General features: G+C 29.2%; 3 protein-coding genes across 3 annotated transcripts in view; 2 read left to right on the top strand and 1 right to left on the bottom strand.

Annotated features, from left to right (window-relative positions):
- The window catches only part of LOC120357042 (protein GVQW3-like), a 240,672-nt gene that overhangs the window by 36,159 nt on the left and 186,032 nt on the right, over positions 1-18,481 (top strand). The window lies entirely within an intron of this gene.
- LOC105205580 (phospholipase DDHD2) lies at positions 6,851-8,766 on the bottom strand. The gene is made up of 3 exons (XM_026140450.2): positions 8,633-8,766; positions 8,367-8,512; positions 6,851-6,961 (listed from the first exon to the last, which is right to left on the bottom strand). The coding sequence occupies exons 1-3, from the start codon at positions 8,697-8,699 to the stop codon at positions 6,872-6,874; spliced, it is 303 nt and encodes a 100-aa protein (XP_025996235.2). The 5' UTR covers positions 8,700-8,766; the 3' UTR covers positions 6,851-6,871.
- On the top strand, positions 11,761-17,499 carry LOC113005907 (zinc finger BED domain-containing protein 4). The gene is made up of 4 exons (XM_039446390.1): positions 11,761-15,414; positions 15,647-16,087; positions 16,210-16,740; positions 16,823-17,499. The coding sequence occupies exons 1-4, from the start codon at positions 15,060-15,062 to the stop codon at positions 17,446-17,448; spliced, it is 1,953 nt and encodes a 650-aa protein (XP_039302324.1). The 5' UTR covers positions 11,761-15,059; the 3' UTR covers positions 17,449-17,499.

The raw sequence follows: 18,481 nt of genomic DNA, 5'->3' as shown, positions 1-18,481 counted from the left end.
TCGACTTTCTTTGCTGAAGATGACCCAAAACAGGGTCAAAACGTCCTTGAATTTATTTTAAATAAACTCAGAAATATACGCACCAACATCAGCGTCTTGACTCCAGGGTCGGATTGGGAAATTTTTTCGTCCCAAGCTTTGTATCAGACCGGTCCAATTCTGATGGGAAAAAAAAGCCCCAATAATTAATAAAGATATGTCATTATTTTTTAAGAAATTTATTTGCGGTAATATAGTAAAACTGAAATGCAAATTAAAAATTAACATAAACAAAAAATCGATAACTAATTGTTCAAATGAAAAGAGAGATTAGAAGTTATAATGAACTAACTTTGTATCTTATAACTCAAATATCTCTTTAGCTAATTTAACCTTTATTACAGGAAGACATTTTAAATATTTTACTATAGGATATTTATAGGAAAAGAATATCAGGATCATAACAAATTTTTATTTCATTATAACAGCTTTTCATTTAGTAATTATAATAATAATTTTTTAAGATACAAACTTTTTTGAGCAATTTTATCAATTATATTATTTATCAATATATTATTTATCAATTATATTATCTAATGTTAAAAGAATATCCTTTTCGATTGACAGAGGCATTAAAAGAAATGCCTCTAAATGATCTTGTGATAAACAGTTTCTTAATCAATTTAATATATATTTTAACTTTGAAAATGTAGTCTCACATCGTACTTGTGTACACGATAAAGTTAATACATATTTATAGACAACATATAAATTCGGATAAGCAAGTGTATGTAGTCTATAGGTTGTTAAAACAGAAAAACAGCAAATAATGCAATTTTTGCATGTATTCTTGCATTTCGGATTAATTTCTATTGGTTGATTTGTTTCATTTTCTTTAGAAGGATCTTCCTGATATTCCTGATCAGTAGCAGTACTAATCTGATCAAAATTTATTGCAATTTCTTTAATGGTGTTTCATTTTAAGGCGAAATCTTTTAATTCACTTTGTATTAAATGTGCGTCAATATCAAGGCTGGTGTTGTATTTTTGAATTTTTGTAGAAAGAAATTTGAACGTCATGTCAGGAATTTTTTCAATATCTTTGAAACTATTTGGATCTAGCCAGTTGATGTCACTGAAAAGCTGCTCGTTTCCTACAAATTTGGACTCTATGCTTCCTATTATACGATCATATATAATGTTAAAAACATTTATTCTATATTGATCCACTGCATTAATAACAAGTTCATCTTTTGATTTCTCATCGGACATTTTTTTCTTTCTCGATACTCTGTTTTCTATAAAATTATTATTTATACACTCAGAAAAAAATGTAGCATCAGATAGTACAATTGGGGAATGCTCTTCTACAAATAATAGTATAAATAGGGATAGGGATAAATTGTAATAAATAAGTTTAAAAAATTGTTCTAAGAAACCTGTTTTAAATTATTTGACAAACTGCTTAAGACTGTAAAATATTGCAATATTAACAAAACCTGAAAGGTGTTGTAATTTTAAATAATTTTGTTGCAATTTATTGCAATTGTTGTGAAAATATAGTAGCTGTTGATTTAAAAATTTACCACATTTAATAGAACTTCGCGTAACAAGTTGTAATAAGTACTGAAAAGCATATATGTAAACTAATATAATAATATAATAATTAAATAATAATAATCTATAGCATTATTTAACTCAATTTGTAGGTCTATAAATGTTTTTGTAGAGCATTTATTACAATAATTGATGGAACAAAATTCTACAAAGAAATTATTATGTAAAAGTATTGTAGTAAAATAAAACATTGATTGCTACAAATTGTAGAAGTACTAAATAAAATTAATAGTAATAATTATTTAACATTTTATATGATTTTACATTAAATTGTAGAGGATATTTTTACAATTTGTATTATGGAATGTGTAATGCTCATAGAAATTTAGCACTAGTATTGGCCAATTAATTACTTATTTTGAATATCAGAAGCACTATTAACAATGCTTTTAATACTCAAAATAAGTATTGGCCAGTACTACATTTCTGTAAAGAGAGGGGGTAATAAGAAACATTTATAAATGAATTTAATATATTTAGACATAAATGTCTACGCAAAAGTTTTACAAACTTTAATAAGTCTAATATATATATATATATTTATATAAGTAAAAAAAAAATTTGTATAAATACAAAATCGAAAATAAACATACAAAATTGCGTATAACAGACTACATATTAAAATATAGGTCTTTATATTATAAGGCCCACCTTGTACAAATTAAATTTGAAGTTTTATTTAACAAACAAGGTACGTAATCGTGCAGTTCTGAATATTTCTTAACGATTAGGAAGTCTGTATCATTTATTGATAAACATTCAATTTCATACGCATGAGTATGGCTATCAAATGCCGTAGACTTAAGAGTATTGCATATAAAGTATATTTCCATTTCGGAAAACAAAACAATGTATTTAATGGCGCCAAAAAGAGGCATATTTCCCGAACAGTCTAATGCCAGAATTGTGTCAAAAGTATATTTTGTACCATTTACGTTGACCCATTTTACTTGATGTAATTTATCACTATCAAGATTTGAGAAATATTTAATATATAAACCAAAATTTAATGGCTCCATTTTTTCAAATACCATATTAGAAGCTGAACTGGACAATAATTGATGACATAATTTTAGTTACGTTTTTACTGCCAGTGTGTATGCAATATTTTTGAAATTACACGAAACGTTTGAAGTCATTTTAGATTCGCGGTGTTTTTGTTCTGAACGCATACTCCAAAGATGAACTAAAGGTCCCGACATTTTGAACACTGTATGATAATGAAGAAGATGATGATGTTTTGGTTTTAGTCGTCCAAAAAATTGTAGATATAAATGATTATGTTCCTCAATTGCAACTTTTAAACGAACATCTTCCGAAAAATGGATATTTTGGGCAGTTACTATGTCAATAATTTCTCTTAGAGTACACCATACCTGCCAGATAGGTAAATTAACAGGAACTAGATCTCCAATCATAATGCCTAAATATCTAGAGAAACAAAGCATTTCGCTTGCTGACATTCGTAGTCCTTTTTTTAAATTGTCAAAAGTAATTGGTGGTGGTTTATTAGAAATTTCAGTGTCATTATAACCAAAACATTTTACTCTTTCATTTAAAGTACGTAACGAAAACAACTTTAAATCAAAAATTAAATTACGCAATAAATGAGTCAAGCTATAATTACACACGCCTTCAAAGAGATCGTGCATTATGTCAACACAATAATTTCGTGTAAGATGGAAATTACTGAGTTGATGCCATATGCACGGTTCCTTTATACCAGTTTTTGATACGTCATTTGTAATTAGATCATGTTCATAGTTTTCACATGTACGAAGTAAACTTTCGTCTTCAGTACACATACGATATGAATCACCTTTTTTGATCTTGCAAAAGCGACATCTAAAGTTAGAAGAAAAACTTTCAGTTAATCCTAACAAGGTATACATTCCTAAATTGTCCCCTATGATTAAACTTAATTTAAAGTAAATTCGTTCTACTGACCCATTTATATTAATGGTAATACCCTTTTCTTCTAGCAGTCTGATTTCTGATATAAGCTCACCAAATACCGCCGCATTTCCAAAAGTTTTTCTATCCTCTGATTTAAACAATGCAAATAAATAAATATTAGTCAATGATGACTTTAACTCTTGTGGAAGTGAAGGTAGAGAGAAATACACAGCTCCTAATTTGTTTTTGCCTGAATGAGAACCAAGTGCGTTGCCGGTTTCATAATCATCAAAATAAATAAACATTGGAAACACAGTTTTATCACCAAAATATGAAACTTGTGACTTCCATAGCTGACCTTGAATAAAATTACTATAAACAATTTTATTTGACATCAATTCATTATAATGACTTTTCATTAAATGTAAAAAATTTGGTCTCTGAAATAATAAAGTGAGGATTTGTCTTATTTCTACAATTTGGCCAAACACTAAGGTAGGTTCTAAAAGTACATTATCATTAATACGTTTTTCAACTGTACGTTGTCCGATTACAAAGCTGCGTGGGGGTATATATTGTCCCGAAGACTTAAAGTATTTTAATCGCTTATATTCAGTATCTACATTATTAAAAGAATTTTCTATTGTTCCAAACATGTTCCTTACAGTATTAATAATATCGGGATCTTCGTTCAAATTTTGTAATCTATCAAAAACTACTTGCTTTATATCACATATAACGCCAAAACAGAATATATTTTTTACTGAGTCAACAATTTCTTGAACATAACTTCTAGGAATTAATGAGTTATTATATAAATTTGCAATAAATTTAATTATGCTACTATTGTGGTTACTATCCAATGCATCATGAAATGTAGTTAACGTCTTGAGAAGAGATGGAACTTTTTGTAAATTGTTAGCGTTCGTAGGTACTTCGGAACTTGTCTGAAATTCAATTTTATTGTCTTTGCTGTTTTTGTTATAATTATTTAGATTAATTGAGCTTCCATGCACACTGGCAATGTGTTTTCTAAATGAATTCAATGAACTGAACGATCTTTTACAGTTGTCTTCTTTACAGTTTAATTGGTCCAAGCGTTTATGTTCATGCTTCAAATGATATATCAATGTTTTTGGTAGTAAAAATATTTGATCACAAACAAAGCAAATCATCATTAATATCTAATAATTTTGCATTAAAAAATACTTAAAAATGCCAAAATGTTACATCTAAATTTAAACTTAAGTCAAAACACTTAAACATATCAAAATGTAACTTTAAATTAAAACTTTTCAGTCGAAACACTTAAGAATATTAAAATATTAACTCTAAATTAAAATTTTTTAGTCAACACTTAAGAATATGAAATTGTCAAAAACTTAAGAATATCATTAACTCTCGAGTAAAAGTCACTATTCAATTTCTAGTTCTCACTATTCAATTTCACAATATCTGACATCAAAGAAGTAACAGAAACATACGTTTTGGTTTTCGGGAAGTCGTACACAACTTGCTCAATAAATGTCCATGCAATTTCAGCCTCTGGAGGATAACTGGCATTCATAACATGAAAAATTTTGAAGCACAGGTCTATGGCCCGTAGTGGTGTGTCTACTTTATATAGAATATCACACTGACGTAGCAACTTTGTATAGCGCTAATATCAGAGCCAACAATGATAAGTAACGGTTGTGCCGTCAGATGAAAACTGGCCAGTTTGTCCTGTCGTGTCTGTAGTTCCCTTTGCAAATCGCCAGCAACCTAAAAATAAGTAAAATAGTATAGAAAAAAATTATGTAAAAATGTACTATGTAAAAATATACTAAAAAAGTATAGAAAAAAATACCTTCACGTGAAGTAAAAATCCTTTTCTCATTTCAATTTTTGAAGGTCTCCATCTATTTGTACCTGCCTTTTTGCATTTTAAGTAATTGCATGGAAAAAATAGAGGCAAGATGCTCAAGGCAAATATTTCTTTAGCGGAACCTTTAAAACAAATCACAATTAAAATAAAATATATTTTTTACGCAACATTTAAACTTACTATCTTCTGGATTATTATTTGGGAACTTTTCTTTATATTCTTTAACAAGCTCCTTTAAGTAAGAATCCGTCTTATTTTCTGCTAACTTCAACAGCGCTGTAGCAAACTGCGACCATTTAGAAAGCAAACAGTTTTTTTTATCTGGGTTGTAAAAATCAAAGTCTTGTTCCAACTGAAAACAAAGCAAATACAATTATTAGGTAAATATGTTAGTAAATACAAAAATTAAATGCTAATTTTAATTTTCTTACCAAGGTATATCCCAAAGGTAATTTAAGGCAAAGAAATTTGTTGAAATACTCATGTATAGTCCCATTATTCATTACCTTTCGTTGTATTATAGTTTTACCCCAATATTCTTTAGCTGTTATGAATGGTTCTGAATTATTTTGTAGCCATAACAAGCAATCTTCTGCTTCTGCGTCTATTAAAAGACTTGCTGATTTAATTTCTTTCTCTTGATCTGAAAAATAAAAATAAGAACATTTTTTACATTTTTGAAAATAATTAAAAATACTTAAACATCTATTTGTATTAAATAAAATTTGTTTCCTATTAAATAAGTAAAAAAATTGCATTTTATTTAGCTAATGTTTTTAGATGTATTTAAATATATACATAATATCTATTAATATATTGAATGAGTAAGACTATAATTATTTCTATAAGCTTTTCGTGAATAAATTAAAATAATCTTTTAATTTATTTTACCTTCTGTAGTAGTATGAATAAGTCCTAACTTTTTATAAAGCTTTCTTAAGTATGTATAAGCACTCCATAACTTCCCTCGAGCTGCTTTAGGTTTTCCTTTCACATTTACATATGGTACGTAATAAATGTTTGGATTTTCGTGTAAAAACACTTCACTTATTTCTCTTGCCAGTTCAGTAAATCTTTCAGTCGAGATTCTAAAAAAAATAAGATGTCAAAATGTATTGAACTTTATTATTATTTATATTATAAGATGTTATATAATATTATAATATAATAATGATAAATATATTAGTTGCATACCTAGCGTCTTTATTTCCTATTAGTTCATGTTTAACTATAAGCTCTGCCAATTTATTCCTCAAGAAAACACTATTTGTACCATAACTTGCCTTGATAACGTGTCCTTCATCAGTGGTATTTATCAGTCTAAGAACAGTCTAATGGGAAAAAGTGTATAAATTTATTGATTTTTATGTGTATGTGTATGTGTATGTGACCATAACTTACAGAATTACAGTTTTGGTCAGCATATATTTTACGTGGTAAACCCACTGTAGTCTTATTTAGACACTTCTTTTTAGTTACAATTTCCTCATCTTCTGATAGAGCACTGGAAGTTCATGGACTTGGGCTTATATCACATAGCGAGGGTAAAATTGTTGTGTCAGCTAAGGTCCAGTTAGTGTCAAAGATTATCTCATTCATACCCTAAAATTGAAAGTAAATGTTAAAAAGTTTTTAGAATATAGCATCCAGAACGTCTTTTTTTGATTTTTAAATTTTGAAAATTGAATTAGAAATCAGCGGTAACATAAAACGAAATATGAATTTTCGCCCAATTCGAACAATTTTCAATAATTTGAACTTTACTTTAAATCAGCTATTTCTTCTTTATTTTTATCATTTGGACATTGAATTTGAAATTAGCGATATCAAGAGCTCCCAGATATAAATTTTCATATAATTTAAATAATTTTTCATAAAATCAATTTTATTTTATTTTTTAATTTTTGTATTGTAACAAAATTCAAGTTTCTATGGGTACCATAATCAGAATCTTTTTTATTTAAAATAAAAATAATTAAAGTATACTTTTGTATACTTTTGTATACTTTAATTATTTTTATTTTAAATAAACAAAAAAGATTCTGATTATGGTACCCTTAGAAACTTGAATTTTGTTACAATACAAAAATTAAAAAATAAAATAAAATTGATTTTATGAAAAATTATTTAAATTATATGAAAATTTATATCTGGGAGCTCTTGATATCGCTAATTTCAAATTCAATGTCCAAATGATAAAAATAAAGAAGAAATAGCTGATTTAAAGTAAAGTTCAAATTATTGAAAATTGTTCGAATTGGGCGAAAATTCATATTTCGTTTTATGTTACCGCTGATTTCTAATTCAATTTTCAAAATTTAAAAATAAAAATAATTAAAGTATTTGTTTATTATTAAATATTCGTAAGAGTCCTTCAATTATTTCTCTTAATGATCGTAGTGAACTTAATCATTTAATAGAAATTGAACATATTATATGTTTAATGAAGTAAAGTGACATTTCAAGTTTATTATTAATAAACATTAATAATAATTTATATATGTATGTAAAAAATTATTTTTAGAAAAACAAATTTCCGAATAATTTAATAAATAATTTTCTAAACCAGAAATACTTTTTGACAATTATTTTTTCGATAAAAAACTACTGTTCATTAACGGAGATAACTTTTAAGAAATGTTTGTATCAAATCTCATAAAATTTTTAATAGTATATTTATAAAAGTATTTAGTAAGTCAAATAACAATAGCATACATATAAAAGTATTTAGCATAGCAAACCGTATACGGAGAGAAGTTTTAAGATATCTATACCCAATTTATCAATGCATTCATTTATTTACTCATTTATTCATTTTTTTATTAGATTTCCGTGCAGTTTACAAACTTGCCCATATAAGTTATCTCTGCGCGATGATCAACGTACGGATATGATTTTCAAGATTTTCGAAGGATCGAGATGTTTAATGGACTTTTCATAACACATGTACATAATTTTTATCCACACACGGACGTTAATAAATACGCGTTGATATCTTACAACTTACCTTTTCAGTAACAGAATTTCCAGAAACAGAATTCTTAAAGTTTTGATACTTGTTTAAAAATTTCCTTTTGGTGCCCACTTCGATTATCAAGCTCTCAATATCATTGTCGGTAAGAGTATTAAACACCTCAGTGTCAATTTTTTGGGCTAGGACAAGAATCATAAAATGATTATTCAGAACCGGTCAAGTTTACACGTGACATCAAAAATTCTAACCTATAATAATAATGTCGCAATCTTACTTGATTGGATCATTTTAGAACTTACCTGCAAATGTTGAAATCAATTCTTCTAATCCCCATTCTTTTAATGTGGTTACTACAAAAAAATCCATTATGGATACAGGGTAGTTACACAATAAAATAGTTTTAACGAGGTAGTACCTACACACACTACACAGCTATAAAACCCCGCATCAACGATCTGAACGCTGAAAAACAAAAGCAGGCGGGAAAAGAACTGCGCACACACATGTATATAGCTTTGCATCACGCAGACACTACAATATTTTATGACAAATTGTAGAAAACATATCAACAATTATTATAAAACAGTTTATTTTTTATGTTTAAAGTAAAGTAAAAAATTGTGTTCACAATGACGATAAACTATATGAATGAAACGAGCAAAATGTTACTATAAATTAATGTTAGCTATTTTAAATACTAAGAATATTATTTTATAAAGCACTATAATAACGAAATAAATTTTAATCGAATTTTATAGCATAATTTCATACAAAGTGTGTAACAAGTTACTCTTAATATATTATAATTATCCCAAATGCTGCAGAAAAATGTTTTATTTGTTATTCATAAAATTATTTGCGAATTTGTTTCACAGAATCACAATTTTTGTGTTTGGATGTGACAAAATAAACTTGCTACAAAATTGTAGTTAATCTGTGTAGTGTCTATTTTTCATTACATTATAATTTAAAGTTACTTATCTGACAAAATAAAGTCTACAATATTGTATTAATTTTTTCCGAGAGATTTTTTACTGTGTACTTATTTCTGAATTTCTCTCATTAAATTTATTATTAGCCCAGGCAACAAAACGTTTCGATTTTTCTAGAGTAGTATCAAAATCTCTTGATTGTTCTTTTAAAGACTTCAGTGTTTTTTGTACCATTTGGAAAGCCGTTATCAAATTTAATCCTTTGGTTTGGAGGTACTGAGAGAGCGGAGTTGTGCAGGAAAAAACTCTTAAAAATATATGAGCGGTAATCAAAATTTCAAAAGTTTGAAATTTTTCAAGAAGAGTGGAAGCTTTATAGCGTATTGCATTAAATTATAGCGTATCTGCATTAAATTTAGTCGAGGTGGATATTTCTTGCAAAGTTTCCAAAAGATCTGCAAACTAGGCATTCTCAGGCATTGCGTAAGAACCAAATATTTTGGATAAACATCTGTCTTTTGCCCACCACCTTGTTTCTCCAATCGAGTTAATAAATTTAAATTTACTATTTTCTTCCCAAATTACCATACGCGAATAGGACTCCTTTACAAAATTAGCACAAGAGTTCATGACTCCAAATAAATTAACAGCCTCAGTACATACTGTTGTTGCGTCAAACATCACAAGATTGAAGACATGAGCATAGCACCAAACATGATTTTGTTCAAGTACAGTTTTAGTGAGCCATGCAGAAAATCCATTATATTGTCCGCGCATGTTAGCCGCACCGTCAGAGCTCTCGATACATTTTCCTATATCAATTCCATTTTCATCTAATAAGCGGTTAATAAGATCTGCCAAATATTTTCCTGTTCCAGAATTACAGTTTTCTATAGCTATTACACGTTCATTTACCTTATCTGTTACATAACGCAAAATAATATACAACTGATCATGCACATTAATGTCCTGCTATCAATTTGAATACTGAACATTCCTGCGTTTTGTACTTCTTGTGCTATATGTGCCTTCATTAGTTTCAAAATTGATTCTATTACGTAATTTATTGTGGTTTTTGATAAAAATGTTGTAAAAGTACCAGGTCTACCAGGACCAGAGTTATTTCTGTTCAACTTTGAACTTGACGTGACGCATTCATCCACGTGTTTTTGTAGAATTGGATCATATTTTGCCAAAAGTAATATAATTTCCAGAACATTTCCATGATCCAAATTTGAATCTTTCAAAGTATATGCTGCTTCTGCATCTTTTGCACCCCTATAACTCAATCCTCGTTTTCCTATCAACTTTATCGTATCAATAATTCTTTCTAAAACTAATCTTCTCTTTTTAATATCTTCATGTCTTTTATGTTGAAGTAAGCTAACAATCCCCAATTTTTGTGACCATAACATATATGCCTCTGCGCATCCATGATGATCATAGATTGCTCATGTTCTTTAATGCGTTCATAAAGATTTTCTTTTCTTGTAGTTTTGCATCCGAGAGTAAATCGATTATCTTCTTTACTAAAAGCTAGGCAAAATGAACAAAAGAATTTACAATATTTATTCGAATAAGTTAACCATTGTCTTTTAATTTGTTCACTTTTTTTATCTTGAGCTTTACGAAAGTAGGCTTTAAGGGGATTAAAAGGAACTTGCTGCATTGGTTGTTTCGGATGGAACTTGAAGAATATGGTTAAATTTATGTCTTTGTCCTGTTTCTTGAAATATATGGTTTGATCTTCCTTCTCATCGTGTATGTATATATCCACTTTCGGATCTATCTCTGCTTTCTAAAAACAAAAATATATTTTATAAACTTACAACCTCAACTTCCATTTTCGTTTTGTCCTTAACTACTTCAGTTTCCTCGTTTTTATCATTTGGAACATCCGGTAACATCTTCTCAGTATCAGCAATGTCAATTAAGATTTCCTAGTAAGTAAAATTAATTTATTAATTTTTATATTTTACTTTTCATCTTTTTCAGTAATAAAAAATAATGTCTCGTGCTAAAATTCGAAATATGGGTATAGATGAGCACTCTAATTAAAATATTTTATTGAAATTATTTAATGTAATAAAGTATGTATATTAAACAATATACAGTGCGCAAGTTGCGTTTAAAAATTTCGGAGAAATACATTTCCGAAATGTTTTTAATTATCTACATACCTCGTTATTTTCACTTTGTTTCATTGCATCTTGTAAATAATTGGTTCCATCATCATCACTTTCTTTCTTATTAAGCTTGAGCTACCTAAAAATGATAAGAATGTTTTTCCGTATTTATATAGTTATTATATACCATTTATCATCTTGGATTATAGATTTACATATTATACTAAATCGTCTATTATTAAAATTAGATTTATACAAAACTAAATTTTAAGAATTCCAAATGACTATATTTTTCTATTATTTAAGTTTATTTACATGGTTTTATAACAAATTTTTTTATTTTATTTATTTTGTTTACTTTATTTACATTACACTATATTAAATAAATTAAATAATTATAATATAATGTAATTAAAGTAATAATAATTTATATAATTTTTAATTACACTATTTTCTATTATACCTATTATATCTATTGCAAGCCGCAATAAGTAGGGTAAAGTCGCCCATACGGGATAGGTTCCTAATATGAGCTAGCGACGTTTCTACTACATTAATAAACGCATATGGTTGGTACCATCATAAACTTATTACTTTTGGGGTGAAATCTATTTAGTAGAAAATTTATTATTAGATCATGCGTGCAGTCGTTGAAAAAAAAAGTTTTGAAATTTGATGTTGTCGAGTTTTATTAAGATGAGTCTTTAACCCTTGTTTATTATAAAATAAACAAATATTTGATAATAAATTCTGCATGCAGTGATAGAGTAAAGTCGTATTAATAGAAAAATACAGAATGTGATAATTTGCTTAATTATAAATATTAGATTTGGTGATCGTGAAACCATAAAGCGTGGAAGTTGTAAAATGAGACACTCAAAAATTCTTATTTATTATTGTATATTCTAACTTCGAGAGGTTTCCAAAATGCTATAACAAAGTTTTTTATTGAGGACTTTTGAATTATGAGGCTTGAAGGTTATAGCTTTCAACATTAGCACTGAGATTTTAATATATCTCTAATAGAATTGATTTTGGAAAAAAAATATTACGTAAAAGTTTTTGAGTATCAAAAGAACTATTTGATTGGTCATCTAGATTTTGAGTATGGAGCCTAATTTAAACCTAGTAATATCCAAGTTGATAAGACAATTTCATGTAAAAAAAACCTTTGTGTCTCATATTAGGAACCCTTTTTTTGAATTAGCAAATTTGGCAATTTTGCCAAAAAATTTCATGTACAACAAACTATAACTATTATCGATTATCAACTTTTGGAGATGAAACTTAAATATATTTACTATAATTTGGTTATAAAAATAGGAGTTAATAGTATAAATTAAATAAATTATAAGTCTTTAAAAAAAGGTATCTCATAATAGGCAACTTTACTCTATTAGATTGCATTTAACACCAAAAAAATATATCATTTACCTGAGAGAACATTTGGCTAATATTTTTACATGTTTTTCCCTCATCTTCCATTTTTCTTCTTTTTTTATCTTTTAATTTTTCTGCATCACCTTTACGTTTATTTTTGTCCATGTTGACAGCAGAAAACAATGTCCAAAACCAGGAAATAAAGAACATGTACTAGTCTGGCGTGGCTTAATCAAATGTCTCGCGCATTTTCTTGCACAAACATGTACGCGTGTCCCGCGATAAAACAAATGATAATCAGAGTCCACAATGTTCATATTTTGTTTTCCCCCATTTCGAGCACCGCGCGTCTCAAGAAGCAGAGCCACCTACGCCAGTAACAGTATAGCGGTTTAACATAGCAAGCGGGACATCATCGCATACGGCCCTGCTTCTCGTGGCGCGCAATGATCGGAATAGAGAAAAACGGCACCAAAATCCGAACTCTGCTAATAATTCCCGTTTGCGTGATAATCGAAACAATAAATTCGGGCGTGATCGCAAGCACATATTTGCGGCCAAATAGTGTTTTAAGAAGAGCATGGCTTATTCAAATTCATAAAAATATGCAAATTTATAATATAAAAATTTTTTTCAAGGCGTTTATACACTTGTCTGCTCTGTAGAGATTTTTATATTCTATATTATATAATGTTGTTATCTTTATAATTTGTGCATTTTGTATTATAATATATAATTCCAAAATTTTTATACGTAGACCGTAGCGCAAGGTTGATAAATTTCTAATGGATAGAAGAAACCATGGTAAATTCTAGATTTTACTGTCCAGGACCTTATCCAATATAATAAATTGGCAAAAACTATATGAAAATAATTATGTTTGAAGCATCGGTTACAGCGAGGTTCTGCACAGTCGATCCGAGGCACATGGACAAAGAATTGCATAAATTCTCTGCTTAACGGAAAATTGAAGTTCTAGAACAGTTGAGCTTTCGGTGTTGCTAGTCAGGGCATCGTTGAACCCCAGATATAGAAAACAATCATATATTGTTCTTAATGCCTTGAGTTCGTCTACATTATTGTTAGCTGCTATTACAAGCGCGTCTGTTGCACACGTGTTAGAAATTATTTGCCCCCTCCCCCAATCCCAGTCACAGCAATGCTACCCTTTCGTTACCTAATACGGTCAAATTCAAAATCGTTGCCCTGATTGGTTTTGGTGGATAATACTTTATTCAAACCCAAAGGGTATCCAACGACGATCTTAAATATAAGAATCGACTATGAATACCGGCCACGGTTGTGTTTTTTGCAGACCTAAAAACTTTTCTTAAGCTCATACCGGCCCATGACGGTCCAATTTGAACCGGCCCACCGAGATTTTCTCGGTAACTCGCCGGCCCAATCCGGGCCTGCTTGACTCCCATTAGCCCCTCTTGCAATTCTATTATCTATACTTTAATTGTGGATAAGGATTTTTACATCTGTAAATGCAATTAGGAAAACAGTTAGCAAAAATTACCGCTTTCAGACGGTAAAAAAGGACGGCTTTAGCATTTTCTTAAAACATTGTATAAATATTCTTATATTAAAAACCTAAAATATATTAAAGTAGAAAGATATTTGACAGTTCATGTAACATATAAATTTACAAGAACGCTTTCCGCGGTCGTAGCTAGATCTTGATGCTTTTATATTTACTAGGGATGTGCCGGATATCCGGCAACTATCCGGTATCCGGCCTATCCGGCCGTTTTGTACTATCCGGCCGGATAGCCGGATATCATTAGTATCCGGCCGGATATCGGATCCAAATTTGATATTTAAAATTGGCGTCATTATTAATGCTGGATTCGAGACGCAGAGTCCTCTAGGAACAAAGCTAATCATTTTTTATCAGACTCTCTTTTGTACAATCTTTTTAAACGTTTATTTTCAATAACGGTGAAGTAGAGAACCTCTAAAGAGAGAGAATCACCAACTGGGGTCACGTGACCGATTCTATGATTGGCTGACATAACTGTAAAGATTTTGCATTGCGACGTCAATTCATTGGCCGGCACAAATCACGCGGAACCATCGATGGTTCCTCGCGACGAAGCACATCAACGCATTGATTCTAGAGATTTTCTAGGTGAAAGGCATTAGTGTTTTTCTAACCTAACTTACGAGAAGATACAATAGCAAAGTGATTAGTGAAAATTATCGATAAATTTATCTTCCACATGGTGTAGATGACCTGAAGAATATATCGTTCATTTTATTGTTGCATTTAATTATAAAATATAATGGCACAAGGAAAATCCAACGTATGGAAATTTTTTAAAATATGTAGTGATGATGAAAAAAAAGCAGAATGTTCACTTTGCGAAGCGTCGCAAAAAAAAATTATGAGAGGAAAAACGCCTAAATTATTTTCTACAAAACCTTTATGGAATCACTTAAAAAGTAAACATCCATTGGCAATAGAAAACATGGATGGAAATACAGATCCTGAAACTGATCCACCAACTTTAAACTTAAACTCTTCATCATCAATTTCACACTCAAAATCTCATCAGCCTACTTTACAATCTTTAATTAAGAAAAAAGAAATGTGGTCTTTGGATGATCCAAAAGCCATGAATATAACCAAAAAGATCTGTGAGTATTTTTTATTTTTATATATATTTAAGAGAAACGTTATATATTTTATAATATTATTATAAATAAATATTAAATAATTAAATATTTATTCTAATGCTAAAATTTGTAAATAACATCAACGTCAAATTATGTCTAATATTGTTTCTAATAAATAAACGTTCGATTTATAATAATAAATTAGTTTTATAAAGTTTAAAATTGTCAATTATTTATTTTTGTTATCTTTTAGGCGAAATGATGGCTCTTGATGCTGAACCATTCGCACTAGTTGAGCGAAAAGGCTTTCAAAGATTAATAAAATATTTGGCACCGCAGTATCCATTACCTTGTAGAACATATTTTTCTGAAAAAATTATGCCACGTTTGTATGAAAATTTGAAAACATGTATTAAAGAAAAATTAATTACTGCGATAAATATATCGTTCTCCACCGATATTTGGACTAGTCCAGCAAACAACGAGTCATTTATAAGCCTGACAGCTCATTTCATACGAAGTGATGATATGCATAGAGAAATACTTGTACTCAGCGCGAAACACTTTCCTGATAGTCATACTGGTTTCAATATCGGTCAGATATTAAATGATGTGATGGAAGAATGGCATATAAGTTCTAGTCAAATTCATCTCATTTTAAGGGATAATGCTTGTAACATGATTATAGGAACTGGTATGTACTTTTAAACAATTTTACAAATACATAGTATTCGTTTTGCAAAAATGTAACTATGATTAATTGATTAATTGATTAATTGATTTAAAATTATTGATATTGACAATTTTAACTTACAGATATGTTAGGAGAGAGTGTAGGATGTTTTATTCACACTTTACAACTCGTGATTCATGATTGTATTTTTAAAAATCGAAATTTTGTTGAAATTTTGGGGAAATGTCGAAAAATTGTTGGACATTTTAGCCATTCTTCACTCGCCTGCTCGAAACTCAAAAACATACAAGAAAATTTGAAATTGCCAATTCATAAGTTAATCCAAGATGTTACTACAAGATGGAACTCAACATTTTATATGTTGTCAAGACTTCATGAACAACGACAAGCGGTAACTGCATATGCTGCGGAGAAAGATATACCAAGCCTTACGGCTATGCAATGGAATATGGTAGAAAACGTTATACGTGTTCTCCAACCGTTTGAAGAAATGACTAAAATGGCCAGTTTAAATTGTGAAACAATTGGATACGTTATTCCAGCAATTGTTACTCTACACTCGTATCTTTCAAAACGACAAAAGGATACTGGAGTAATGATGTTGAAAGAAGATCTCAAAAAAGCGATGGAAGAACGATTTCTTAATCCTATAGGTATTGTTATAATGTTTACTACTTTAATAAATTTTTATTATTATTTTTTCTTCAAAATAAATAATTTTCTATTGTTATGTAGGACTCAATGTCAAAGATCAAAAATGTTTTGTACTCGCTACCGTATTAGATCCAAGGTTCAAAACAAAATTTTGTCCAGACGAAAATAAGGCCAAACAGTGGATTATTGAAGAATTACTAGAAGTGAATAAAAGAGTCACTAATGATACTGAAAACAATACGCAGAGTCATAACGTCAGCTCTCTTCAAGAACGAAATGTCATAAGCGAAACACACGAGGACATTTGGAAGTGTTTCGACGACATAGTAAATAATTCAAAATCTGATACTGATAATAGCAATCTTGATGATTCAGAAAGCATATCGTTTGAAAGACAACCAAGTGAGAGAAGTAAAAAGAAAACTGCTGTCTACAATGCTGAGTTAGCGAAATACCTCGTGTTACCATTGTCACCTAGAAATGAGGATCCTTTAATATGGTGGAAAATACATGCTTTGGAATATCCAAATCTCAAAATTTTGGTTATAAAATACTTGAGTGCTCCTCCTTCTTCTGTCAATTCAGAAAGACTTTTTAGTGCAGGAAAGTTAGTTTATTCTGATGATAGAAACAGATTGTCACCGCAGAATGCTGAAATGTTATTGTTCATCATGAAAAATTTATTAATATTAAACTACAATTTTTGAATGTTGAAACTATGATGTAAATAAAATATAAAATCATAAATAAATCTGATACTTTTCTTGGTTTTTATTATAATTATTTATATTTAATTTATTCTTATTAAAGAAAATAAAAAATGAAATAATAACATAACAAGTAATAATATAAAAAATTTATGTTATATAACTTTGACGATTATAAATAATAAATAATTAAATAATTATCACTTATATGAAGTATATTCTTCAGGAATTAGTACCGGATATCCGGCAAATATCCGGTATTCGGCCGGATAATTAGACTGCCGGATATCCGGCCGGATATTCGGTATCCGATTTTACATAATTGTCGGATATCCGGTATCCGATATCCGGCAATTTCACTATCCGGCACATCACTAATATTTACTCATGTGATTTTATATACAGAGGTCGGACAAAATAGTATGAACACCTATTCTGACTCCGAAAAATAGGCGTAATTCAAGAGAATGTAATTTTGTCAAAAACAATCGTAAAAAATTAAAAAAAAAGCATTTTAAATCTTGAAATCTCTAGTTTTGAAATTGATAATAGTCCAGGAGGTAATGATAAAAATTTTTGACCAATATCGACAAAGCTGATTTTCATTTGTACAGTTGTTTTCGTGTTACAAATAAATAAAATAACCGTCAGCCCGCGGGACGGGAAGCTTCCAGTGTCATTTAAAATAGTTTTTTTATTATAACGATTAAAGTATTGAAGTCAGGTAAAATATGTTTATAATCTTTATTGTAGAGCTTATCACGAGCTTCGTTGTTTGTTTGACCCCTTTTTTGTAAAATAAATATTTTGGAATGGAAACAATTAAGAAAAACTGTTTTTTTTTTCTAAGTATATCTTGAAAACTGTACGAGAGCGCCAATTAATTTATAAGGAAAAGTTGTTTAGTATCCTTGCCTCTATAACATGTGTCAAGGTCAATATGATTGAAACTGAGTTTCTTATACTGTATATTCATTACTCTATTTTTTTCATATATTAGTATGAGTGACTGACGCACGACGTTTCGCAATTG

Source organism: Solenopsis invicta, chromosome 3 (genome assembly GCF_016802725.1).
Source record: "Solenopsis invicta isolate M01_SB chromosome 3, UNIL_Sinv_3.0, whole genome shotgun sequence".
NCBI lineage: Eukaryota > Metazoa > Arthropoda > Insecta > Hymenoptera > Formicidae > Solenopsis > Solenopsis invicta.
The sequence above is the reverse complement of the archived record's forward strand: the minus strand, read 5'-3'. Positions and strand labels throughout refer to the sequence as shown.

Coding starts and splice junctions, on each gene's coding strand:
- LOC105205580 (XM_026140450.2), bottom strand. CDS start 8,699: ATGGATTTTTTTGTAGTAACCACATTAAAAGAATGGGGATTAGAAGAA. Junction 8,513..8,632: donor ATTGATTTCAACATTTGCAG/GTAAGTTCTAAA, acceptor TTCTTGTCCTAG/CCCAAAAAATTGACACTGAG. Junction 6,962..8,366: donor GAAATTCTGTTACTGAAAAG/GTAAGTTGTAAG, acceptor TTTCAATTTTAG/GGTATGAATGAGATAATCTT.
- LOC113005907 (XM_039446390.1), top strand. CDS start 15,060: ATGGCACAAGGAAAATCCAACGTATGGAAATTTTTTAAAATATGTAGT. Junction 15,415..15,646: donor GAATATAACCAAAAAGATCT/GTGAGTATTTTT, acceptor GTTATCTTTTAG/GCGAAATGATGGCTCTTGAT. Junction 16,741..16,822: donor ACGATTTCTTAATCCTATAG/GTATTGTTATAA, acceptor ATTGTTATGTAG/GACTCAATGTCAAAGATCAA.